At 43.5% G+C, this 27,773-nt stretch overlaps 2 protein-coding genes across 4 annotated transcripts in view; one reads left to right on the top strand and one right to left on the bottom strand.

Moving 5' to 3' along the window:
- Nr6a1 (nuclear receptor subfamily 6 group A member 1) overlaps positions 1 to 14,676 on the bottom strand; it is a 177,840-nt gene extending 163,164 nt beyond the window's left edge. For both annotated transcript variants that reach the window (XM_055600251.1, XM_055600252.1), the window contains exon 1: positions 14,406 to 14,676. In XM_055600251.1, coding sequence (XP_055456226.1) covers positions 14,406 to 14,505 — 100 coding nt within the window. In that variant the 5' untranslated portion in view covers positions 14,506 to 14,676. The remainder of the gene's footprint in view (positions 1 to 14,405) is intronic.
- Olfml2a (olfactomedin like 2A) overlaps positions 13,822 to 27,773 on the top strand; it is a 36,174-nt gene continuing 22,222 nt past the window's right edge. The window contains exons 1-2 of one of the 2 annotated variants that reach the window (XM_055600250.1): positions 13,822 to 13,863; positions 27,007 to 27,270. In XM_055600250.1, coding sequence (XP_055456225.1) covers positions 27,034 to 27,270 — 237 coding nt within the window. In that variant the 5' untranslated portion in view covers positions 13,822 to 13,863; positions 27,007 to 27,033. Of the gene's footprint in view, positions 13,864 to 19,793; positions 19,893 to 27,006; positions 27,271 to 27,773 lie in introns of those variants that run through there. The other variant, XM_055600249.1, reaches the window with a different exon arrangement.

The raw sequence follows: 27,773 nt of genomic DNA, 5'->3' as shown, positions 1-27,773 counted from the left end.
AACAAAGAGCTGCTCCCAATGAACCTAAATTTATATACTTTAACTTACCTTATAAAAAGCAGCCCAGGGTTCCCCATTTTTTAATTATAGAAAAAGGGAGGAATGGTAGTATTTTGGAACACATGCTCCTGGGTTACCCAGCAACCTATGATGTCATCATTGTCAGAGGCCAGGTGGCCACACCCGAAAGGCGTGGTTACCTTGCTCCTTAAAGGGCCAACCCCAACACGTGGTCTCTCTTACTCTTTCTCACTCACTTTCTTTCTTGTTCTCTCTCTCTCTCTCCGCCCCATCCCCCTTTCCCTTTCTCTCTCCATACCATGTCCTGTTTCCCACTCCCTCCATACCCTCCTAATAAACTTCCTGCATAGAATATCGGTTGACCAGCCTCATGCTTCTTTAATAACAAAGCACTCATATACATAAAATAAATAAGTCTTTTTTTTTTAATGTATAGATAACTAGGCTCCCAAATATTTTTATTTCCATTCTGAAATCACCCCTACAAAAACTGTGTGGTGGTGCACCCCTTTAACCCCAGAACTTAGGAAGCAGAGGCAAGCTCATCTCTTGAGTTTGGGGTCACCCTGGTTTACACCGAGAGATCTTGTCTCAAAACAAAATGAACAAACCATGGTTGTGAGTAACTTTCAAATTATTCTGAGATAATTTAGGTCCTCTAACCATAAAACTCCAGGCAGGATCAGCAACCTATGAAAAAATATGCTTATTTCTAAAGGAATTCATTTAATTTCTCCTTATATGTGCCTAATTTCCAATCCCACTCAGTTGTGGTGCCTCACATGCTGAAGACACTGTGGACAATGATATACCTGTATTCAAACAACTAGAAAAATACTTTTTGTCAACTATTCAACAACAATCCCTAAAAAAAAAAAAAAAAAAGAAAGACCCAGACAGCAGAAGGGTCTGCAAGCACTACTACTCTGCCCATGATGAAAACACTGAGGTGAGAGTTGGAAGCAGAATGTAGGAGGAAAACCAGCACTAGAATCTCAAAGACTCACAACGAGAAAATAGGGCTGGGGAAACCACTCATCGGAGAGATCGTTTGCTATGCATGTGTGAGAAACAAAGTTCTGATCACAGCACCCAAGGCCAGTTTGTCTGTAATCTCAGCTGGCTAGCTAGACTCAATCTCCCAATCAAAGACCCTGTCTCAGTAAAAAGTAGAGATGTATTTGGGGAGTCAGCCTCTGGCTTCCAGGTACATACACACCTGCACCACACACAAACAAGCAGGCATGCATACCTCTTCCCCTCTCTTAAAAAAAAAAAATTATCTGTCAAAAAATAAGAACAAAGCAAATGTCTCAATGCTCTCTGTAGTGTATTTCTTTTAAAATAATTAGTTATTATAGCCCTAGTTAGCAGAGATATCTGAGAATAAATTAAGTCAATTACTAGTGAAAGAATAGCCTGCAATCAAAAGATAAAGAAAGCACAAGTAGTATGGTGTTACTCTTTTAAGAGTAAAAAGCTATTAACTATCTAAATAGACAGTAAGGAAAGGCAATTGCTTTCATATGCCAGAAAAAGTCTCAAATAAAGTCACACTGAATGAATGATGACATTTATAACATTAAGAAAAGAATAAAATAAAAAGCATAAGAGTTAACAGACAAACAATAAAACAAAACAAAAAAGCCCTAGAACTTGAAATAAAAATTTTTAAAAATTGCTTGAAAGTAGGGTTATAAACTGGGCACAGAGCCAGGCTCAGTGGTGCATGCCTGTAATCCCAGCACTCAGGGAGGAAGAGGCAGGCGGATCTCTGTGAGTTTGAGGCCAGCCTGGTCTACAAAGCAAGTCCAGGACAGCCAGTGCTACACAGGAAACCCTGTCCCTAAAAACAAACAAAATAAAGACAGCATGGTGGCACACACCTGTGCTCCCAGCACTCTGGGAGGCAGTGGCAAGAGGATTTCCCTAAGTATGAGGCCAGCTTGGTCTACAAAGTGAGTCCAGGACAGCCAAGGCTACACAGAGAAATTCTGTCTTGAAAAAACAAAACAACAACAACAACAACAAAAAATAGAGCTACTTTTTCAATCTTAAACACAAAGAGGCTCACACCTAAAACCCAAGTAGCAACAGATAATTCAATTCACGAGTATTTAGATTTTAAATACAAGCTACCAAAGCCCTCCCACTTTTATTTATCTGCAAGTATTTCCAACTGTTGCTACCCAGAATACGGCCCTTACACAAGCTCTAGCACTGCTTTACAAAGCTTTTGCAAAACTAGGTTTTCTCCAGCCAGATGTCTCAGAATAAATTTACAATACTTTACTTTACTAAATACTTAGTATTTACCCATAAATACTAAGTCTTTAATTAATGGAAACGTGCAAAAAGCAACCTTTTATGAAATAGTTTTTAGAAAAGGCTCCCAGAAGACAGGAAATTTTATCTTCAAATGTTAACTGAACTTCATCATAGTATGTCAGTAACTGACATGATCCATTGAATTTCCTGAATATCACTCGGCTCAACTATCTTTGGGATTTAATTTATCAGCAAGAAAAGAAATATTTGGGGGATAGCAATTGTACTTTCCCACATTAGGTGACTGATTAAGCTCTCTTCTCTAAAGGTTGATTGGCTTCCTGGTGCCAGTAAAATGATTGATGAGTATTTCAGATGCAGCTCTGGGCTGCACTCCCCACTTTGCCCCTCCCCCATGGCACGCTGTCCCTTTCCTGCTGGGCTCCCCTTTCACAGTTCTGCAGCATTTAAGGTTTCCCTTCTGTTTTGCAATTTTCTTTATCATGTCCTGAATCAATGCATTTGATCTTCAAAAAATGGTACTCTTCTCAATGCTAAATGAGTCTTACTGTTAAAAACCCCTTTACAAGGAATGAGGGAAACCTCTGAAATGGTTGGACTTGGCTCAGTAAGTGAAACCGTACTTACAAAAGAAAGTGTGACAAAAAACAGGTTACAAAGGGAAAGAAAAGTGATCCTGTTTTAAAATTTTTTTTCTCTCAGATTTACATACAAATCACCCAGACATTAGCACTCTAATTGTAAACAAAAAGGTGATTTACACAGGAATTTACACACAAGTCGCATGACTGTGCGCTTTACAGAAATATAAGAATATATTAGAATGATTATAAGAATATAAGAATGATTGGATAGTAACTGAAATCCAAACCTCTGAAACTAGGATGTGAAGACTTGGTTTATGCAGAGCTTCCTAAATCCCAACTTCCTATTCTACCCAATTCATTCCCACCAGAAAGCTGGAAAAAATCACTCCAGGGATAAATGAATTTAGTCTCATTTCATAGGTGTGTCCATAAGACATCATACCTTACAGACAGAGCAAGAACAAGAACCCAACCATACCACTTTGGGTGTAGCTGACTCTTCTCTGGAGTCATTTAATTTTCCTGTTTAAACTACACTGCTATCATAATCTACAACCCACAGTGCCTTTTTTTTTTTTTTTTTTTTTTTTTTTTGCATTATTCCTTTCTTTGTTAGGACATCACACACTGTATTCTACAAGTCTTAGGTAACTAGCTTTTATAATTCCATTTGCAAAGGGCCAGATCAACCTCTTCACTCTGGATCTCCCTTTTCATATAACCAGCTCTTGTGTATCAGAAATGAAAAGGGTAGTAGGGAAAACGACCATATTTTCCTAAGCTAATATCAGGTAAATCAAACAATCAGAAATTTTTTCGCCATTTCACCTTAATCTGGGATATCTAGTGTCTTTTAAATTATAAGGAGAACCAAATTTCTAAATAGAAACTTTGTTCTAGTTTCAGAAGGGCCCATCAAACTTTAGATTTAGCCTCAATGCACTTGTTAAAACACACTACTGATTCAAATTTTCTCAATTTCCTTCTCTTCTATTTTGTAAACTGTTTCTAGTTACCAGCAAAGGTCTGATAACAGCAAACGACTGAGAGTTCTTTCATTCATTCAACATTCATGAAACAATTTCATGTATGTTGAACAGAGCTCAAACCCTTTTTTCCCCTCTTAATCAGCAAGAATTGTTGCATTAGTGGCAAAGTTGTCTACCAGTCAATCACTTACCAAAGCCATCATGCAAAGAAGAAGAAATAGTTGCTTGCAACTCAGAGTGGACTTTGTGACTCTCATCTACAGGAGCTAAACTCTGGACTTTCTCAACAAATGTAAGTAGCTTGGATTCTTAGATGTCTATTTTGGAGTGAATATTATGTTTGGCACGTCACAGACCTTGTCCCTAATTCTAGTGTACCATCAGGCAATTTCAGAGACATTAGAGTATATAAGGAGAAGGGGATGTTTAGTCTAAAAAATAAATCATTAGTCTTGTTATGTGAAATGGAGTTGGGGCTTAACCTCTATGAACTTCAGAGGTTTTTTTTTTTGTTTGTTTGTTTGTTTTTCCTTCTTTATTTCTTTTTTTTTAAACAATTTTGTGTATGTGTATACAGGCATGCGTGAGGAAATCAGAGGGCAACTTTCAGGAGCAGTTTCCAGGGTCCTCAGTATTGGGAGGCAAGAGCCATTAACAGATGAGCTACCCCCCTAAGCCCCAGGCCTCAGTTTCTAAATCTGTAAAACAGGCATAACAGAGTTCACGGTTCACAGGGTTATAAGGATAAATAAGCTAAACAAATGGAAAAGACTTAAAATAGTATATAAACACTATGTTAGCAATTATTAAAGGGGATTCCTGAAATTCAGAGAAGGGACATGACAAAGTTACATCGCCAGGATCTTTGTTGAGTTACACTCCAGTCCAGTAGTTCTCAACCTGTGGATCGCAACTCCTTTGGGGGTCAAACGACCCTTTCACAGGAGTTACCTAAGACCATCTGATATTTACATTATGATTCATAACAGTGCAAAATTACAACTATGAAATACCAAAGAAAATAATATTACGGTTGGGGGTCACCACAGCGTGAGGAATTGTATTAAAGAGTCACAGCATTAGGAAGGTTGAGTCCCACTGCTCCAGTCCCTGCTCTTTGCCTCTCACACCATTTAACTAAAATCCTTCCTCCCTGGTTGGCACTAGCAGCCCTTCCAAAAAACAAAGCCCTCTAAATGATGTCAGTAGGGGGTTTCCCCAGGTGGTTTATTATCCTGTTGAAAAGGCATCTTTGGTGAAAGGACTGAAAGGATAAATCAGATTTAAAGGATACAGTATCAACAAGGAGGGAAAAAAAAGGATTGGCTTCAACAATTGGGTTAAAATCATTTCGCTCAACTAAAGAACTAAAGACTTATTTAAAGACTTAATCTGAAATATAAAATCAAGGCATCAAAAGATAAGCTTTATTTCTTTATAGCCAGGCTGCAAATTCCATAGAACACATCTGTAACGAACATGAACTCTCAAACATCAAGATAATTATAGAACTCTTTTGGACAGAACCCCAAATACTTTAATGACTTTTACTTACCCACTCAAACTAGGTTCTGATGCAGTAACTCCCAACTGTTATTCACACCATTATGCGACATTTCTTCAGCCAACAAGTTCTACAGAATGAGTTCTAGCTAGCAACTACCCAAGGGAATAAATCTCTCTTAACAACACAGTAACTGACTAAAAGGTGGCTCACACTAGGAAAGGTTATTCTCAGGCCAGGGAGGATATGCTTTTACGAACACTTCATTAGGATCTCAGTGAAAACCAGGCTGAAAGCAAACCAGCAATTTAAAGAGAGTCCCTAAAAACAGACTTGCCTAAGAAAGGTAAATAAGCCAACCGCTTTGTTAAATTTTATTTTGCTTTTAATTATGTGTATGTATGTGCGTTTGTATGGGGGCGTAGGTGCCCGAGGTCAGAAGAAATTCGAACTCCTTGAGCTGGAATTACCAGCATTTTTGAACAGCCCAACTTGGACCAGAAACTGAACTCTGGTCTTTTGGAAGAAGAGCAATTGCTCTTAACTGCTGAACCATCTCACTAGCCCAAAGGAGTGTTAGTTTTAATTATCAACTCAATCAAATCACCTGGGAAGAAATGCTCAGTAAGGAATTATCTAGCTGGCCAAATTATCAAGCAAGCATGTTATTCTTTTTAACGTAACTTGTATTTCTTCTGCATATTTCACATTTTTATAGCAATGAATTTTGGTTTTGTTATTGCATTTGATTCCACAACTTTAAGTACATACTTCTTGCAGAAAAATGGTGCTGTTGGAAAACTGCTGCGCAATACACAAACCAAGCAACAGGCTTCATAAAGCATATAACAAAAGGATTATCAGAGCTCAAGGACAGCAAACTGTGACATATTTCATTTAGCTTCGAACAGAGAAAGCAAAATAATAGCACATTTCAGTAAAAGATGATCCACGCACGGGGCTGGAGAGATGGCTCTGTGTTTAAGAGCACTGGCTGTTCCAAAGGACCAAGGTTAAGTTCCCAGCACCCACATGGCAGCTCAAAACTGTCTGTACTTTCTGTTCTATGGGATCTGACACCCTCACAGAGACATACATGCAGGCAGAACAACAATGTACATCTAAAAAAAATCCACTATAGAGAAACAAAAAAGAATTGAAGTCAAGCATGAGGGTGATGCTTGGTGGGGGTGCTTGCCTGTACCTCAGTGCCTGAGAATCTAAGGAAGAAAAAGTGTTTGATAGCAGCCTAGGCTACATAGAGCAGCAACATTATCCCAAAAGGAAAAAAAAAAAGGAAGGGAAGGGAGATGATAGGGAAAGACAGAAAGAGGAGAAAGAGAAAGAAGAGAGAGGAAAGGGGAAGAGAAAGGAGAAAAAAAACCCAAATAGTCAAGTACTAGTAATAATGGTAAAGTTGTCATCTTCTTCCAAGTATTTTCACTTACATCAGAGGTGTCCCATATTTTAGTCTGGTATGCCATAAAAACCCCTTCTACACTCTGAAAAAATACTGGAGCCCCCCCCCCCAAGAGCTGGCACTATTTAGAATTATGTATTGATACTTAATATACAGAAAAATAAACCTGAAATTTTTAAACTACTATTCATTTAAAAGTAATTAACTCATTACATGTTACATATTAACAAGAACATTTCCAATAAAATATAAAATTGTAAGAATGACACCATTTTACAAATCTCTTCAATATCTGGCATAACAGATTGTCCCATTCCCCCATTCACTATATTTATGTATACTAGAAGTGTAGGCAGAAAATCTGGCCTCACAGATTTATAACTGGAAAAAAAATAAAATACCTGCACTAAAAAAGGTAATTTTTTCTTTGATGTCAATACCAAAATTCAGTAATTGGTGATACTTAAAGGTTAGTTCAAGGCAGAGTCGAAAAAACCTTATCACTGGTTTGGGGATATAGTTCAGTTGTAGATTTAGTTGCCTAGCAAGCACAAGGGCCCTGGTTCCAAGCCCCAGCATTGCAAAAGATAAAAACATTATCAGTAAAATGTGTGTACTCGGTTACATTAAACTGCATGTTGAATGGAACTTAAACCCACATAGAACTTATTTCCTTGTGATAAAGTCTAACTATGAGACCTGTAACTTATAATTCTCCTGCTTCAACCTCGTCAGTAGTACTATCATCACAAGGCACCATATGCCCAGCCAGGCAGTTATTTTCAAATAGCGCACCTGTACATGTTTTGAAAAATAATGTATTAATGAATTACACAAATCCTCTAAATGATAAGCACACTTCATTATACAATACCAAAAATCATATTTTTAATATCACCATCTATCTCACCAGAAAGTTCTAAGTACTGACAAGCTGTGAACAGCCATCTTCCACTTTCATAACAGCAGGTCTAAAATTTTTTAAATCTCTTTATGCCAGGTGGTGGTGGCAACCCAGCACTAGGGAGACAGGAGCAGGTGGATCTCTGAGTTTGAGGCCAGCCTAGTCTACAAAGTGACTCCAGGACAGCCAAGGCTACACAGAGAAACCCTATCTCCAAGGGGGGTTTGGGAACAGTAAGTTCCAGGGAAGCTAGAAGTACATAGAGAAAAACCCTGTCTCAGAAAGAAAATAAATAAATAAAATAAAATTGCATTACTTGGAAGCTCAAATTGTAATCACTGGCAACAAACACTGTTTTCTTTGGTGTGGTAAGTTCACTAAGAAACCAGTTATTTTACCTCAGTAATTTTTTCAAGAAAAAGATGACACTTGAAAAACTGCAACTAATTCAGCTCACAACATACAACACATCTTACCTCAAAACAACCTTCCTATTTATTAAGATGTACCGTAAATGTTTTCTGTGTAATATACCACGCTATCACACAAAACATCAAAAACATACACTTAAAGACTGAAATGTAACTAATCATTTTTACTCATTCTCCAAGGAAATTCCAAGGCTTTTTTTTTTAAGTTAAAACCATGGCTATGAAGGATACAATGACTACATACTGTACTCTGATGGCTTAATTGCTGAAGTGGCAGCAGTTTTTACCCATTGGTTTTGCAAAATCAGTATAAAGGTAAACAGAGCAATAAAGACAAAACATTTCTTGTAATTATAATGAAAAGTTAGGAGGGTCTCTGTGCTGGAAGCCAGCCTGGTGAATCCTCAGACAGCTAAGGCTACATAGAAAAACCTTTAGAAAACATTTTATATTCTCTCTCTCTATATATATATATATATAATATATACACATATATATGTATACATGTGTGCATGTATGTATATATCATGTTGCTATTATATAATAAATATTATTCTCTACTATAGATAGATAGACAGACAAAGTTTTGACCTGCAAAACATCCTGAAAGGATCTCAGGGAACCCCAGAGGTCTGTGAACTACATTTTGAAAATCACTGGTTCAGATACAAACTGTATTTAAAGATTCAATATATTTGAAGTGATTAAGTCTAAATAAATTTAGTGATAAATGATCAAGAAATTATGAATGATAGAAAATGCAATCCAAGTGAGTACTACCTCACTACTTTTTAACTACATTATTTAGTATACATTAAAGCTATACAGTGGGTGTTCAGGCATTTCTTCTCTGACATAAACTGTAATAAGAATATTGTGTCTGATCCAGTAGAATATACTATTATCAAAAACAATCAAACTGAATCTTTCCATCCTTCCAAGATGATTTGTTTCAAGGCTGAATGAACACATGAGTTAGAGGCTTTTAAATGAGAACTGGTGAAGCTACTTCTCCACACTGAGCCAGTCTCTCTTTTATTTTTAAATAGATGTTAATGAACTCTTTCATAAACCTTTATCTGATTATGTCTAATAAACTACACAAATACCAAAGAAGCTTCAACTATCTCTTTACCCAATTAGTCTTTTAGAAAAAAAAAAATAAAGAACACGGAAATCTTAACAATACAACAAAGAACTAGAAAAACAACAAACACACTGAAAGACCTCTGAAATGCTTTTAGAGAAATCTAAAATTCCATGGTTCTATCAAATGAAAGGAGTAGAAAGTTAAGAAGCTGAGAAATTCTACATGAAAGAATTTAATCACGCATCACTCCCTCAAAATTAGCCTCAAATACATTTAATAGTTTTCAATGAAAACAGTAGTCCGAGCAAACTGTAAGACACATTCATCAGTAACAACACACTGCAACCATAGACCCAAGCTGCTAGAGCTCACTATTCTAACAATTATTTTAACGACCATTACCAATTCTTTTTTTTAATCTCACTTTGGCAGCAGAAGTAAGTCACTGTTCTGGCACAAACCACCCACAGTGTTATCTCCAAATCAGATGCTAGGATCTGTTTCCCAGACTACATTACATGCTGCTGTTCAGGAAACACTATACCTGACAGCTGACTTATCAACAGTGTCCTTAGAATTGACGCCTACTGAAAAGCAAAATTCAATCTAGAAAACAAAAAAATACACTACTGCTGCCATCTGTGGTTTATGGTTGAATAGCTTTTCCCCCGTAAACAATTTTAAGGGTTCAGAGCTTACAATTAGGATGCAAAGTTATCATCTTTTAAGATAATTGTCAAAGTTAATTCTTAATATAATAAAGTTACAGCATCTATCTGTAAAAAACTTAACAATTTCCAATTTCTTCATCTGGGATTATATAATACAGGAAACACCACAAACTACCTTGAAAAAATTCCACTGTACCAAAGGATAACTTTTGAAAATTTTAAAACAAAAACCTGTATTTTTTTTTAAGAAAATCTGGAAATTTTCTCCTAGACATCATAGTAAAGCCAGCTTGCTTCCAATATGTTAAAAGTTTGAAGTACAATTGTTCCTAAAATTTAAGAACAAATATTTCAAAACTGCAAATGAAGCTCCAGTAGGCTATCTTCCCAAATTTATTTTCTCCCAATTCGCTTTCTCAAATGACAAGCATGGTAGCATGGGGATCAAACGATTCTGTGCAGCTGGGGGTGGGGAAAAAAGCAATTCAGCTCCCCAGCAGCCAGCTGAGGAAATCCTGGTCCCTCCCAAGCTAAATCACTGTTAATTAGAATTGCTGAGTACAACTAGAAAAGTCTTATTAAAATAATTTAAATAACTGTAACCCACAGGAAAACAAATCTGTTTTCTTCAAAAGCTATTCTAGAAAGAATGTTGTTTAACAGGTCAGCATAAGAAAATATTCAAGAAATAGTTCATTCAAATAAATTATGCTTACTTATTTCTAAACAATAGATATCTCACAATGTTTTGGGTTTGGGTGTTGTTTTTTTTTTCCTCCTGCTATTCCATAACTTAACCCTAACACCCTAAACATGATGTAAACACTGAGAAATGAAAAGGCTGGGGTTGACTTTAGAAATACTGTATAACATTACATTCCATGATGTTTCTAAAATGTACAATTAAGATAAGATGAATCCAAAACTTGAGCTACAAAAACCTCAATATCCAAAACAAAATTCCCTTGTTCAGTAACAAGCCTCCTTGACAACGTAATAATTCTGACATCTCTGATTTCCATTTATCAGACATTCACAAATGTTCAAAGAATTACCTAATCCAGAAAAACATTTAATAAAAAATTATTTTAAGTTGATCACAAGAATACAAAAACTTGAAAGCAAACACTTTTCTTCACAACTTGTTTTGAAAATACATTCACAATATTACTAAGAACTGCGCATATCGCACCACTACCCCTGTGGACACATTAGGGGGCTATATACATGTTTATCTATAGAAAGAGCTTTCTCTGATTCTGACCCTTCTTCACAAATAAGATGGCTATAATTTGGTCTTTACACACAAATAAGTTATTTTCTTATTCTATTTAAAAAATATTTTAGCAACTGTTCTAAAATTATGTGATTTAACCTGAAATGTATTTTCTACCTTTGCCCTACAACCCGGGGGGTAAAAATGGAGGAAATAAAAAATATTGATATGTATAATTTGAGTAATGCATTGAAAATCTGGCGCGTTTTTTTTCATTAGCTTCCCTTCTAACAGCTTTTTGAATATTTGTACAAGCATAAAACTTTCTGCTGCAAAATGTAGAATCAAATTAGTAAGCATGTTATGCTCATACTCTGCAAATGAGAGGCACGCTCAGCATTTGCAAATGGTTTATCCAAGATTGGAAATTTGGCCATTTAACACCTCAGATTTCTCCTTAAGGAAACCTAAAAATTCTCAGTTGATTCAGAATTAAGTTTTCAAGTCAAAGAACTAAAAAGTTCTAAAAAGTTAAATGTGAGATGTAAAATACTTGTTAACAAGCATTTTATTGGTAAAGTCATGTGTGAGGAGCACACAGTATTTAATGAACTCATTTCCTGCAAAGTAAAATAATGTGAAATGTTATTTATTATTTAATTCCTTATAATGGCTTGTCGCCTCCTTTTGCTTTAAATATTTAAAAATCTATTCCCTCACTCTCTTGAAAAATGAACAAATGCTTCCTCAAATCGTTCATCTTCCTTTGAAATCCCAAAAGGGAGCAATCACTAGCACAACTAAATGAGTTAGTTATGAAAACCACAAGAACAGCTGAAAACAGCAGAATCAGCACGAGGGATTCCAGGGAGGTGGTGCTGCATCGAAAGGCTAGCAAGTCTGTTCTGATGGAAACATAAAAACATCTGGAGGACTGTAAATTCGGCATCAATGGACTTTACTTCTTCCTAACACAGACCAAAGACCTCCTCTCCAGATAACGACCTCAGGAAAAATGGAAATATCACCAGGATGAAAAGTTAAAACAAACAATTTCAATTATTTTTGGAGGAAAATATTCATTAGGAAGGAAGAAAAAAGCAAGTCCACTATTCCAAATGCAAACTTTATTTTGTATTTTGAAAATTCTTCTGAGCACTTCTTGGGTACTAATTAACATAAACTGTAAAACACTACATACACGATACTAAATTTTTTGAACTGAAAAACAAGCTATGCTACAAAAATTTCGTATTTTCTTTTGAAACAAAGACGTTCCCATTGTCTTTTCAGCAAAAAGAATATATTTGTATCAGTAACTTGAACTGATGTGAAATATTAAAAACACTTTTTAGCCTTAACGGATTGATTGTTCCTTATGATTCTTTTAAATGGTTCTCATCAGTTAAGGAAAAGATGAGTATTAACAAATAATCTGATTAAGAGCTAAAATTACCACTCAGTTCTTTAAAATGTTCCAATGAATAATTAATAACAAGTACATTGTTCTCTGGCTTTACTTACAATAATATTCTCAGGCAGAACTGAAAGTGATGGCTGCAGTAAAACCTGTCATCTAATTGTAAGCACAGGTGGGGGCAGAAACTATTTGCAAACAGGAAGGCATTACGAAAATACACTAACAGGGCTTTCCGATAGATCTGGAGATGAATTAAAAAAACCTGCGTAGCAAATTTTACATCAAGAATTATATATAACATTCACAAATTAATACCAAACCAAATCTGTGCGTAAATTAACTTTTAAAACGCCAAAACCAGTCTTTGTTCTTCTAGACACTGTCCCTTTCTATCGTAACTATATCCCTTCCTTCCCCTTTGTGACGTGGGATTTTATTGATCCCAAACATGTTCACATTCAGAATCTGTCCCCACCGGATGCCCGGCCACCTAGATCCCACAAATCTTTAAAACTCAAGAGCTTTGAAAACATCACCATTTGATCACCATCATATCAAATCAACCAGGCTCACTTCCAAACAGACTTTTCCTCTTAACTGGCATTAAAGAGAGAGGGAAACTAAAGATCTGCTGAATTTAACGATAGATGTTTGATGAATTAATAATCTTAGGAAGAAGCAAATCCAACTCAAGATTTCTCTTCTGTGACTCCCCATTCATTCATTCCACAACCGAGGGTCTGAGTCACCCATTTTCAGGTTGCTTTCCCCACACCTGCCAGGTCACTGTCCCGATTGAGAAACTTCTTGCCAAAGCAATTAATTTTTAGTGCCTCCTAACTGTCCCCGGTGTTTGCATTCAATCTGAAATCTGTTACTTGTTAGACATTGCTCGGGTCCTAGATCTTCCAGAGAATTGCGCGTTTATGGCGCAGAGAGGGGAGGAGGCAGGGATCTCTGAGAGCCTGCCCTTTATTCGGAAATGAGATGTGAAAGGTGGAAGGCAGGGCAAATAAATAAATAAATCGGGTTTGCCGCGGGAGCGTTTGCCTGCCGCAACGAGCACCCTTTGTAATGCAGGCCTCCCGGGGCTATCGCCTGCGCTAATTGCTCCAGGGCGCTTTCCAAGTTCAAAAGTTCACCTTTTACGACCTCACAAAAGCTCCTTACACTTTACCAATAAAAACATTCCGCCGCAAACACCGAAGGGGGAAATATCAAACAGAAACAAATAAAACACTGAGCGGGGGAGGGGGCGGGAGCCGACCCGGAGGAACCTGAGGACCGGGCCGGGACGAGAGGACGCCGGCCGCCCGGCCAGGTGAGGCATGCTCCGCACCCCGGAAGGGCTAGGCTGCGCGGCGCGGGAGGCGTCCGACAAACGCCCGAAAAAGGCAGGTGTCCCCGAGCCCGGGACCCCGCCGGAGACCCGAGCCGGCAGAAAGTCCTCGCCTCCGAGGAGACCGGGAGAAGGGGAGGCGGGGGGAGGACAGGAGCGGGCGCCGAGGTCCGTGGAGGACCGCTCGGGGTCTGCGCACGAGCCGAGGCTCCGGAGGAGGAAAACGCCCTGGGATAGGTGCAGGGTGCCAAGGTGTGGCGTCTGCGAGCCCGCCGGTGAAGGAAGAGGGTGCTCCGAGCACCAGGGGCCCCTTGGGGAGGAGAAAGCGCTAGCGCAGAGGGGTCGGGGGGGGAGGGGAGGGTCCGAGCCGGAGGAGGGGGGACCGGGACCCTGCGCGGAGAGTGCGAGCCCAGGGTGGAGTCCACGCCGAGGGGCCGCCCGGCATCCCGGGGCCAGAGCCGGCTTCTAGAAAGAGGGGGTCACCGGCGCTGGGGCCGCCCGGGCTCCGAAGGCCCCTCACCCACCGTTGCGCGGCGGCGGAGGGAGCGCGGCGGGCGGCTCCAGGAACCCCGCCGAGCCCCCGCCGCTTCCCCCTCCGCTAGGTGGCCGTTCGTCCCGCTCCATGCGGCGGTGCTCAGGGCCCCCGCTGGCTTCGCCGCTCCGCCATGACTCGCGCCCTCGCAGTCGTCGTCGTGGTAGTCCGCCGGGGGGGAGGGGGCTGTCAGGAGCCAGCGGGCTCCCGGCCGCCGCGCACTCTGGGCCCCCGAGCCGCCCGGCTCCGCGCCCCTCCGCGCCGCGCCCCCTCAGCACTGGCCAGCTCCCTCCTCTGACGTCACGCGCCGCCGGCACGCACAGGCCCGCGGGGCGCGCTAGGAAATGTAGTCCGCCCGGCGAGGCTGGCCGCACGGGACTCTACCAATTAAAGAGGTGAAGCGGAAAAATAGGCAGTCCTGAGGAGGGAGAATCCAAGCCTACCGCTATCACAGACTTTAATAAAACTTCTGACTTATATATACATGTATATGCAAAATAGATGGTTATGTCACAGCAGTCTCTCTATTGCAACTTGTGCAGGGTCCAGGTTTCCCTGTGGCTCCGAGGATCTCCCTGCACTAATAATGAGTCTTTCCAAGGAGGTGGATCCACCGGGAACCGGTGAGCACGTGCAACCAAGCCCAGCCCTGTGGGGGAAGGCCTCAGGGGGCGGGGTGTGTAGGTACTCTGGAGGGCTTTCCTCCCCGGCTGCGCGACAAATTGGAGCAGAGATTAAAGGACCTGAGTTTAACCCGAGGTGACTGCGTTCGTATGCAAATAGAATCTATACAACTCTGCTTTCCGGAGAAGTGTTTAAAGCCTTTTACCTCCGGGTGGGCGGGAAAGGCTAAAGTTTCTCTTCCTCTTCTTTCATTACCCGCACCCTGCCCATCGAACAGATGGGCAAACTAAGATCAGGGCCATTGATGCCATCAAAGAAAACTTGGGGAATCCCGGCTCCGTGTGCCTTAAAGAGCTGTTTTAAGAGTGTCCCCTTCCGGACCGTTGTTCCCACCTCCGCTCTGGTTTTTACCTGTCTGAAAAATCGGTGGTAAGATGGCAATACTCACATAAGCACATCGCCTCAGCTCACTTGAAGTTACTGCCGAATAAAATTCTGGATTTCTCCCCTTCCTCCGCTAGGGCTCTCCTCCCGCTGCCACCAGGTGGCGCGCGGCCACGAGCCTCAGGACCAGCCGTGGTGGCGATTTTCAGTGACGCCCCCCAAAACACACACAAACACACACACACACACCTCCCTTAGGAAAAGACTGTGCGCGGTTTCAGCCGAGGACTTCAACGCTATCTGACCTGCTAGAAAACAAAGACCCTGAAGTGCTCTGCTCGTCTCTGCTCTGCTGGGTCATACCGAAGCGTCTTCACTATGTCCCATCTACCTCACTCTGCCCCCATCTGCCTCTGTCGTTCTCTGGCTCTTGTGAGTCATTCCTTACTTAACTCTTTAAAAGTCTTTATTTTAGCACGTGCAATCTAGCCTGTTCCGTTTCCTGCCCACATTGCTCCCCATGCTTCTTCCCTTACCTGCTATTCAGGAGGCTTCCTTCCTGCACTTTCCAATAACTGTCCATTACCAACGTTAGTTAACCTGGTTTCATCCTTAATCCGTGCCAGCCGCTGTTCTGAAAGATTTACACTAATGCTGTTTACACTTAGCCTGCCACAGCTACTCAGTGAGGTGACTCTGATATTGTTATTCTCACATGCAAATGAAATGGCTCAAAAGTGATGTCCTTTATGAACTCAATCGGTGGAAAGCTGAAATGCCCTTGGCCTGACCTCTTTAACTCTTTAACTCAAACTTCCTAGATCCTGTCCCAATTCTTCAGTGGCACTTTCCTTAATACCTCCCATCAAGGGACAACTAGGTCCCTCTGTGTTCCCACTTAGCCCTATCTAGGACTAGGTCGACTGTAAGAAATGATCTTGAAGTGGTTACTTCCTTGCCAAGGTCTCTGAATTTTCCCAAGGTCAGGCCCCTGCAACAAAAGAAGAGCCCTTAGTGTCACAGGGAAGAAATCCTTCTTCAGTTCTCTATTCTGTGGGAAAAGAAATTGTCCTGTGATGTATGCCCATTTCCCGAGGACTATGGAAGTAAACTTTTATGTACTTAAAGTTATACAGAAAACAGAATAAAGTTAATACCAAACTTGAAAAAAAGTTTTTGTTAGGATCACATACTCTTCCCAGAGCCAGATTCTATCACAGGCCCATGGATGCAGAACATTCCCTTCCCTGGAATGTTCTTCTTCCCTGGAATGCAAAGTGGCCCTGCAGATATCTGATGCCTGGGATTTGAAAGGTGGGTGAAGTCTGTAAGTCAACGTGCTCAGCTTCGGGAAACAATTCATTCCTTTCAGCTCTGTGCTCCCTCTATCCCAAAGCCTCCCCAGGTATCCTTGTCCAGCCAATCCTCTTACTCTCTTGCCATTATCTCCTCTATACAGGAGACACTCACTAAATAGGCATCCATCAAGAGTCTGGCACCCACACTGGATCTTTTTTCTAATTTCTTGACATTTTCCCCACAGCCCTGAGGAGTGCCCTCTGCTCTGAGTTTACAGTTGATGAGTCAGGCTCAGGCTCTGTAAGACATACTTAAAGTGCTGTCTAAGCATTTATTTACAGGAAAGACAGAATAAATGAAAAGGAATATATCTAAGGATGAGGATCAGTCTGAAGGAGACCCATCCTGAGATCCTGGAGCCAGAGGCAGGCAGGGCTACAGCTAAGAACAAGACAAGTGTGGGCCTCATCATGAGGTTCTTACCCTACAGTGAATGATATAGACACAAATCAAATAATCACAAAAACCTATAATTGCCTGAGTGCTGTAGCTAAGAAATCTCAGGTGTGCCAGATGGGCTGAGAGTGTGTGACAGGATTTCCAAGACAGGGATCGACAAAGGTTAGGAGGTGTAGCAAGAGTGAGCCAGCCTGAGTGAGAAGGACTTTCTGTGGAAGTAACAACACAAACCGGGTCCCAGTGCTAATTGGAGACCTTATACATTTGAGTTGTGAGTTATTCATGGTGACAGAAGTGTCCATAGGAGGACACCGTATGTTGTCCAGAAGGGGGCAGAGTTCCTCCAGTGGTCTCTGCTTTGCTCTAGCAGAGCCTGCCTTAAAAAATCAGTCAGACTACCTGCATCCATGAGAAAGCTAGGAAAAAGAACTCCTACCTTGTTGGATTTGTTTTAAGTATACTTTGTCTAAATTTTGAAAAGATAGGAAGCATGTTACAAAACCTACAATTAAAAAAAAAAAAAAAGAGGGAAGTATCTAATGAAGATGTTCAATTCTTGTCTGCAAAATCTTCTTGGAAATAACCACCATGCTGATGTCATGTGTGTCCTGTACACAGATGTACAGTATGTGTACGGAATACAGTGCATGCCCAATAATTTTTTTTTTTTTTTTTACACCAGGCCTTGACTCCTCTGCAAGAGATCTCTAGAAACTTATTTATAAACAGGACATGGTGGCATACCTTTAATCTCAGCACTCGGGAGGCAGAGGCAGAGGCAGAGGCTGAGGTAAGCTAGAGGCTAGCCTGGCCTACAGAGTAAGTCCCAGGACAGCCATACCGTTACACAGAGAAACCCTGTCTCAAAAAACTAAAAAAAGAAAAAAAGATAGAAAGGAACTCATCTATAACAAATACCGACTGCACACATGATTTTTTAACTGAAGTCAGCTGAGAGTCATGCAGTAATTAGACCTCAGACTAGATCACTCGTTCTCTGCCCTAGAGCCCCTGAGGGGTTCCTGAGAACATAAGTTGCTGGATCCTTGCCTCCTGGTGAATCTCTGGTTCAGTAACTGGGCTGGGGCCTGAGTATTTGTGTTTCTAACAAGTTCCCAGGTGACACTGAGGGTGCTGGGCTGGGGCCACACAGTCTGAGAGCCACTGAGCCAGCTGCTTGGGGAGACAAAGCATGAATGCGCTGGTGGCCTATTGGCCTCCCCACGGGGAGCTGGAAACAGGAAATAAACTGTGGGAATGAAGTTCTTGAGGAGGGGGAATACTTGAGAGCAGAGGTAAGGAGTGAATGGGTGTGGCTATACTCAGGGCACAAGTCAGTGTTCCTTGCTTGTGCAATGGAGGCTCAGTAAGCCAGGTAAACATACAAGTGATCAGAACAGTCGCCTGTGTAGAAGAGAAAGCGAATCCAGCCTCTAAGGGTGCTCAGAGGGTTGGAAGGGCCTACAAAGAGTCTGGGAAGGACCCCTGTTGAAATAAAAGGGGGAAACTGAGGTGGGAGGCAGTTTAAAAGAGTGTAACCCAGAACTCAAGCAGGGAAATAAACGAATGAATCAGCAGTGCTTTCTTTGCAAATGAAGAACTTGAATTGGGATGTCCCACCATCCACATTAAAAGGTGGTGGCTGTGGTGGTTGTGGTGTGTATAAGTAACATAAATAGAAAGGCAGAAACAGAAGGGTATCTGGAGCTCACTAGCCAGCCAGTGCAGCCAAAAGAGCTCCAGGTTCAATGAGAGACCTTGTCTCAAAAAAGTAAGCAATGGAGGAAGAAGACATCTTGCCCATCAGCTTCTTACACACTTTCAGGAGAGCCTATGGAAAGACACTACACACACACACACACAAACACACACACACACACGACAGAGAGAGAGAGAGAGAGAGAGAGAGAACACTGAATTAGTAAGTATAAGAGACCATCTTGAATTTCATTACAGTGGCTCTCAAAAGATCCAGCAAAAGCACCTCAGGCAAGAGTGGCCTAAGACACCTGGAGCAAGCAATCGCTGCCTGGGAAACTGAGAATTCAGAGGCTCTGCTGAGGATGGAAAGGAGAGGGCTATTAAAAAGTAGCTCTTATGGGCACAATAGAAAGAGGAGGAAGATGTGAAAGAGAAGGGGCTGGGCCTTGAAAAGGCTAAAACTGACAGTGTCCAGGAGAGAGACAGGATGGCTTTGCCAAAGAAAGGGCTGAACTGAAAGTACCATTCACTTGACTTTGCAATTATTCCAAAAAGATTCTTTTCTCCCTTTTATCGATAGGGAAACTGGGGCTCAAAAAAGGCAAAGGGACAGGTCCGAGGCCCTTCATCTCACGGAATGGGACCTCATTCCGTTGCGAGCCCGCACTTCTCTAACTGGCTGCAGCTACAGTTCTCTCCCAGAGACTCTTCGCAAAACCGCCGGACCGCAGGGGATGGGCGGGGAGGGGAGAGGAGGGGCGGGTGTCCCTCCACCCTAGCTCCACCTCCAGCGGCGCTGCTGGGGCACCCGGCCGAGGGGCGCCCCCTCGGCAGAGCCGGGCTGCCGCGCGGACCGCGCAGTACTGCCGGCGCTCCCTAGCGTGCACGCGGAGCCGTCGTTGTCCACCGAGCCATGGCAGCGGCAGCTCTCCTGCCTTGGTGCCTCCAGTTGAGGCTGCGGCGGCTGCTGCTGCTTTTGCTTTGGGCTGGTCCTGTGTGGCTGGACAGTAAGGTACGTCCGCTGATGGAACCTGGCACAGCTGGATGGTGACCAGCGCGAGGGGGCGCTATGGCTGAGGGGGTGCGCCAAGAAAGATGCATTCATTGAGCAGGGAGATGGGGACTAGGAAAAGGCAGGTCAGAACTGGGTCTTAGTCTGGACTCTGATGGAATCAGAGCCTTGAGAAAACATGTGCAGGAAGAAGCGCTGGTGATGATAGGGTGCTTAGGTCCTGGAGCCCGAGGAAGAGGCGCTTTGGACCTTGTCACTATACTCAGAGATCGGGCTCAAATTCAGCATCAAGTGGGGAAGTCCCAGGTGCTCTGGGGACGGGCAGGCAAGGAAAAGCGGACAATAAGAGCAACTGGCTGAGAGTGCCCGTGGAAGGCTGACCACGAAGGGGTAGACCACTGGCAATTGTTACCCAGAGACTCCCGGGTTTGCACTGAATCTGGGCTGCCCACTTGCCTTGGCCTCTGAGGCCTGAGTTCACATATTGAATTCACCTGTTAGCTGATGCTTTACCTCTCTGAGCCTCTCCCCATCGCTCCCTCTCTCTATTCCCCTCTCCCCTCTCCCTCTGTTTTGTTGAAACAGGATCTCTGTGTAATTCTTGCTTGTATGGATTGCAATAGGTAGACCAGGCTGGCCCCAAACTCACAGAGAGCCTACTGCCTCTGCCTCCCCAGTGCCGAGATTAAAGATGTCCACCACCATTTCTTCACCTATAAGCATGGGGGGGGGGGGGTTGTACCCTCTGTTCATGATTTCTAGATTCAATGAGATTATACCTGCAGAAAGCTTAGCACCACACTTAGAAGGTGCCCGATAGATGATCTATCTATGCCCTACAGGAATCCCAAAGCCCGGTATTAGATCCAGAATAGAGGCAGAGCAAGCACGTGAGACAGATCAAGATCCCCTTAGGGTATTCTAAAAATGACCTGATGGAGAGGGACCTAGAGCTGTTTCTCAAGCTGTGGGCCGTGACCCCTAAAGGGTCAAAGGCTCTTTTCACGGGAGTCATATATCAAAGGTATTTACATAATGATTCGTAAGAGTGGCAAAATTACAGTTATGAAGTAGCAACGAAGTAATTTTATGGCTGGGGGTCAGCACAGCACGAGGAACTGTTTTAAAGGGTCACAGCACCAGGAAGGTTGTGGAGCTACTGACCCACAGGGAAAATGTAGGTATCTGCTCACATAGGATAAGGGCAGCAGTGGCTTCTCCTCATGCCATTCCAGGTTCTGTTTGTTCGTTTTTCTAGTAGAACTTGAGCCCACATGTGAGCAGGTAAAGGGTAAAAGCCATTCTTTGGCTGTGCAAACTTGGAACTATGACTGCATGTCCCTGGGCTTCCGTTCCTCTATCTGAAAATCAGTGTCCCCTTTGGCTCAGATAGCACAAGTGAACAAAATCCCAGATGACATGATCAGCACTCTCTCTCACCCCCTGCCTCTCCTCTATGCCTGGGGAAGGACTTCTGGACTTGGGCATCTCTGAGCTTTGCAAAGGGCTATAGAGCAGGAGGGCTTACATCCAAAACAAAGCTAAGACAAAGAAAACCCAACACCCTGTTTATGTAGTGAGTCAGCCAAACACTTGCTAGGTTGGGAAGGGGGTATATTTACTTGTCCCAGGGCAAGCTGGGGCTGGTGGAATAGAGGATAAAGCAGCTGGGGACCCAGCACAACCCTCCCCCAGACACCTCCCATTCCTGCTCCACTTCAGCCAGCTGGGAAAAATAAAAATCAAGTGATGGGTGAATTTACTCCGCATTCTTAAGCCCAGCCAGACTCCTGCTGGCTCTGCCGAGCTGTTTTCATTATCACCCTCTCCTCTACAGTTACAGCCCCAACTTCTTCCCCTCTAAGCCTGTCCCGGTTTTGGGGGGGGGGGAGTAGGATGGGAGGGTAGCTTAAGAGGACCACCTTGGAACTTGAAGTGAATTGAGTGAGGGTCCTAGAGTTCTAAGTTGGCCCCTCTGCAGGTTTCCTCTTCCTGGCAGGCTCCTACCCATTACACTTGCCCTGGTATTCTGCTGGTCTCCCTGCATTTTAAGTTGATGTTTATAGTGAGGCAATCCTAAACAGGATTTGGAATTTCCATCTAAGGAAGTGCTTTGTCTGACCTGAAGTAGGAGGGGGGACTCGCAGCTGCCCTGGTATTTTCACATGGCTGCCCAGCCTTGAGGTTGGGATGGACGGGCAGGTAGCCCCAAGACACCCAGGCATGGCAGCAGATACTCCCTGGAAGTGATAATTTACCATCTCTCCATCTGAGAAAGGGCTGCTGGGACCTTATTCTCTGTGCACATGCAAGGGTGGAAAGGGGCTTGAGCAAAGAGGAAAGATTGATGCCTGTAGGGACCAAAGCAAGGGACCAGAGGGGGCTTAGCCGAGCAGACCATGTTTTCCTGGGCCAGGTCAGATATTCCAGAGAGGCCAGTCCCAGGGGCTTAGGTCTTGCTTCACATCTACTCCTGGAGTTTCCGCATGTGGGTGTAATTGGAAGCAGGCCCTGAGCAGAAACAGCAGAACAACCGGGTAATGGAGTTCTCTTCCTAGTACCCTGTCGGGCCAAGCCAAACCCCACTATCTCTATAAGAAATGGGCCTGCCTCAACACTACTTTGGTAGAACACCAGAACCAAGGTCTGTGCTCAGCACCTTACATTCAGCATCACATACAACTCTCTTGTCAGCCCTGCCAAGTGTTAGTGGTCGTTCCCCAGGGCATAGATTTGATCACCCCAAAGAACCACACTGGGACAGTGAGCTATCTGCACTTTCCAAGAACAACCCCATGTAATTCTGAGGCACAGCATTGGTCACCAAAGGAGGTGATTTTGAAAAACTAATCCAGTATAGAGTAATACACACCACCACTGGATTATGGTCATGGAGTTGACTGCAAGGTACAAAAGTTGGGAAATATTTAGGGTAACACCTCAGAAAACCATTACTGGTAAGTTGTCCAGGGTAAAAAGAAGGAGCAGAGACCTTGCCTGGGCAAGAGGGAAGGTGGACACGGGGTAGGGAAGAGATCTGGATTGAGTTTGGGATGACTTTGGGTCTCTGGGAGGAGGTATCCTCTGGGAGGAGGATAGTGGACTTCACTTGAGGGCTTTGGAGGGAAAGTGCCTCAGGTAAAATGGGTTAGTTGTGAAGAAGGCAGCTCCGATGTGAACAGCCTCACATGCCTCACGTGAGCCTACCCCACCACCATGAGAGCACTCTTACTCCAGTCAGATTTATCGATTTCTCTACACAAACAAACAAATGTCAAGCTACCCACTAGGCATCTCACTGTGAGCTTTTCTTGCAAATACCGAAAGGCCTTCTAGGCACAAACCTCCACTTCTGCGTCTGGGAGCTTTGGTGGAAGCGTGTGCTGGGCACAGCTGTAGGAAAAGATGGGGGCTGAGGCAGGGTCTTTCCTATTTGACAGCAAATTTTATCCTTCATGCCAAGGAACAGACCCAGGAGATAGCCCCAAATCCCCTGCCATCTTTCTGTGCAGTCTTCTGACGGTCCCAGCTCAACTGCTGGGGTGGAAGCCTTGGCTTGGTGACGGGAAGTACTCCATGTATTTACGTATACTTACATGGGGAGGATACCATGGAAACAACATTTTGGAATCGGGCTGTGCTGAATGACCCTGGACAGACTGTAGTTTAGCCTTCCCTTGATGTACCGTGGAGTTGTGGTAAGGGCAAAGAGAGATGAAAAGCACAGGTAATATGAGGGAGGGCTTCAAGAAGCAGCATAAATGGCATAGATTACTTAAATTAGCAGTTACTCTAGGCCAGAGCCGTGACAGCTGTTCTGCAGACATTGACTGTTTGAAGTTTCATGACAAGAAGGGATTGATGGTCATCCTACTTTACAGAGAGGGGAGCTGGAGTTCAGAGGGGTCAAAGACCTTGCAGGAAGAAGTTCCAGTTGTTACGACTGACTATAGCCCAGACCTAGCTTTTCACTGTGGTGCCTGGCCATGTCCAGATTTACGGCGCTGGAGCCAGGACCCCGCTGCATTCCTGGGACCTGGGTCTGGGAGCAGTGGCCTTCTTCCAGCTCCTGGCAGTGTGAGAACTTTGGCCACCCCCATCAGGACATAGCACCTCATCTGAGGAGGAAGGAATGTAGCAGTCTAATGTGGAGGCAGCTGCTGGATGGGTGGGGTTAGAATCGATAGATGGTGGTCCTGCAGGAGACTCCTCTCTCATCTATATATGCTGGGCTTTTGACCCTGATGAGGAAGTAATACAGTATCATGGAGTCTTGGCAGACTTGAGAGGGATTTGATTCCCTCTCTGGTGGTGTTCTGGGGTCATCAGAAGTCTAGGGAATGGTCAGGCCTCTGAACCTGACTTTCACAAATAGGGGAAAATTAGCCTGCAGCACCCAGAGTGCACTTCACTCACAGAGGACCAGGACAGAGGGCAGGACCAAGACCTCCTTTTTAACTCTCCTCACCACCCACTGTTCCCTGGCCTCTGTACAGCTGCAGAAGAAACAGAGGAATTCTACACAGCCCAGGCTCATGCTCTCCAACCCAGCATTTATTTCATGGCTTAGGGGCTGTTTCCTCATCTGTAGGATGTTGCTAATGATAGGAAAAAGTAGACCCATGCACCCACACAGAGAAACAGATAGCCAGGTCCCCATCAGGATGCTGCTCCCTGTAATAACCATTGCAAATGCTGTACAGCTCAGCGTGTTCCTGCCTTGGCTGAGTGTGGGACTGGCACTCCACCTCTAAGTCCACCTGGGTCCTTCGGGTCACACTGACAGCAGGGATCTGTGCCCACATGTGTCAGCCAAGTAAGATGAGCCCCAGGTAATCTGGCTTGGCCTTGGACTCCAGGATATTTGGGCCTGCCATCAAATGGCACACTGGAGAGAGTGAGCCCAAGCTGTGTGGACTTCTGTCTCTTCTGAATCGATGGAGGGTGCAGGTTGTGGTGGAAGATGAAAGGAGTGGGGAGAGGGAGGAAAGGTTCGGTTCTCACACTGGCACACTTTGTATGTGCCAGCACTTGGTGTTTTGTTTGTTTGTTTGTTTGTTTGTTTTTTAGGAGATGTTCTTTTGTTTCTATAGTCGTCACTAGTCCCTGAGTCAGGAGCAAACTTTCCAAATGCAGGATGATTACAGGAACAGAAAATATAAGCTCCCTGCTGTCCTCTCACACAGGATCCAGTGGTTTGGTTTGTTTTATTTTTTAGATTTATTTTATTTTATGTGTATGAGTGTTTTGCCTGTGTGTATATATGTGCAGCAGGTGTTTGCAGTACCCAAGAAGGTCTGAAGAGGGCATCAGATCCCAGGAACTGGATTTGCCAGTGGTTTTGAACAACCATAAGCGTTCTGGGAAGCAAACCCCAGCCTTCTACAAAAGTAGTCAGTGTTCTTCACCATGGAGCTGTCTTTTCTGCTCCAAGGCCCTGTGCTCCTGTACTCTTAACCCTGCATTGCAGCATGTATGTAAAGTGCAGCCTCTTTATCCAGCAGGAGTTTATGGGGAACCTCTATGGGGTAGGTGTGCACAACCTGAGCATACAGAAGGGAACTAAACCAAGACCCTGCCTCTATATGATGTTTTCCTAGCACTAAGATGGAACCCAGACCATCTACACGCTAGGCAAGTGCTCCACCAGGGCTACGTTCCACATCCTTCGCCCTACAAATGATGCCGTAATGGACTTAGGTAAGACAGAAACTTAGAAAATATGGAAATGTTCCAGGCATGGCTTTATAATAAATGAAAAAGTTATAAACTGAAGAGATATCTAAAAACACGAGATAGCTGGTTAGGGAAGGAGAGGTAGCAGTAATGTGAGGTGATGAAATGAACCATGCAGTGAGGGGATGGAGCTTTGATGGGGACAGTATTGTGTCTGAGGCTGAGTCACCATAAGGGAAGGACAGTAGGAAGAGCAGTTAGAAAGGGAGGATCAGCTCACACATCTCCACACCACAGATGTTATTAAAGGGCATAGTGTGCACCCTTTCTGCCTCCTCTGCCACCATGGCTCCCATGAAAAAGCTTGTGGCAAAGAGAGGCAAATAATAGTAATAATAATAATAATAATAATAATAATAATAATAATAATAAAGAAAAGGTTTTGAAGTTCATCCTTGACTGCACCCTCTCTGTTTGTGCAACCATCATTGCTATCTGGTTTCAGAACAGTTTTATTACCTCCTCAAATGAAAGCCCATTCCCGCAAAGTAGCTGTCCCTCTTTCCCCTCGGCCTAAGTCCCAACAACTATTCATCTGCTTCTCGTCTCTATGGGTTTGCATAATATGGATAGTTCATAGGGATGGAATCAATTAATAAAGGATGGTATCTGACTTCTTAAGATTTATTTTTAATTTTTAATTATGTGTGTTAATGGGAGTTAATGAGTGCAGGTACCTGCAGAAGCCAGAAGAGGGAGTCAGATCCCTTGCTGCTGGACTTACAGATTTGTGAGCTGTCCTAAAGTGGGTGCTGGGAACCGAAGAACAGTATGTGCTCTTAATGGCTGAGTCATCTCTTCAGTCCCCGTGGATCCTGTTTCTTTCACTTACTGCAAGTTTCCAGAGTTGATTCATGTTGCTGAGTGATATTTCATTCTTTTGAGATGGCACATTCTCTGTTGAGTAGCTGGAAAAGTGTGTTGATTCCTCTTGTGACTATCGTGAGTGTAGCTGTTATGAACACAAGTCTTTGGATACCATTTTCCACACAATTATTGAGTCACGTGGCATGTCTCTTTACTGTTTTATTTGTTTTTTGTTTGCTTTTTGAGACAGGGTCTCACTATGTAGCTCCGGCTGTCCTGGAACTCACTACCTAAACCAGGTTGGCCTCCAGGTCACAGAGTTCCACCTGCCTCTGCCTCCTGAGTGCCAGGATTAAAGGGAAGAACCAAATGCAGACCTATTGGACTTTTCCACAAGCAGGCATTAACATTTGAATTGTCATTATGATCATGCTGCTGAGTCCTTGTTCCTTCTCCACTACCTCTGTCACCCAGAGACTTCGGGCAGGCTGGATTCTGCTGTATGCACACACACCAGGCCTGTCCTCATAGCACTGGCCAAATGGAACCCCTCTTGCCCACCCTCCTGCAGGTGTTCAGTGACCTGGACCAAGTGCGGATGACCTCAGAGGGCTCTGACTGCCGCTGCAAATGCATCATGCGCCCGCTGAGCAAGGATGCGTGCAGCCGGGTGCGAAGCGGACGCGCAAGAGTAGAGGACTTCTACACAGTGGAGACGCTGAGTTCAGGGGTCGACTGCCGGTGCTCCTGCACCGCCCCGCCCTCCTCACTCAACCCCTGTGAGAACGAGTGGAAGATGGAGAAACTGAAGAAGCAGGCACCTGAGCTCCTCAAGGTAGGCTGACACAGTGAGGGGATTGGCCTGGCTCTCCCATGACATCAGTGTCACCAGTAGGAACACTGAGGCTTCCTGAGTGAAGCCAGCTTAAGTCGGTGAGGCCCCTTGAATCGTCCACTCTCCTGGGTTATTATTTTGTTTGTTCTGTCTCGCTTTTTGAGACAAGGTCACACTCTGTTGCCCACATTGGCCTGGAATTCACGATATATACCAGGATAGCCACTCTGGAATTTGCAGCTGTCCCCCTGCCTCTGCTGCCTGAGTTCTGGGATTATAGGCATGTACCACCATACCAGGCTTTTTTTGTTTTGTTTTGTTTTGTTTTGTTTTGTTTTCTGAGACAGCGTTTCTCTGTGTAGCCTTGACTGTCCTAGACTCTCTTTGTAGACTAGGTTGGCCTCAAACTTCACAACCATCTACCTGCCTCTGCTTCCCTGAGTAGCATTTGTTTATTTTATTTTATTTTATTTTATTTTATTTTATTTTATTTTATTTTATTT

This window comes from Psammomys obesus, unplaced genomic scaffold, assembly GCF_907164565.1.
Source record: "Psammomys obesus unplaced genomic scaffold, mPsaObe1.curated_primary_1811, whole genome shotgun sequence".
Classification (NCBI taxonomy): domain Eukaryota; kingdom Metazoa; phylum Chordata; class Mammalia; order Rodentia; family Muridae; genus Psammomys; species Psammomys obesus.
This window is presented reverse-complemented; position numbering and strand designations above follow the sequence as displayed.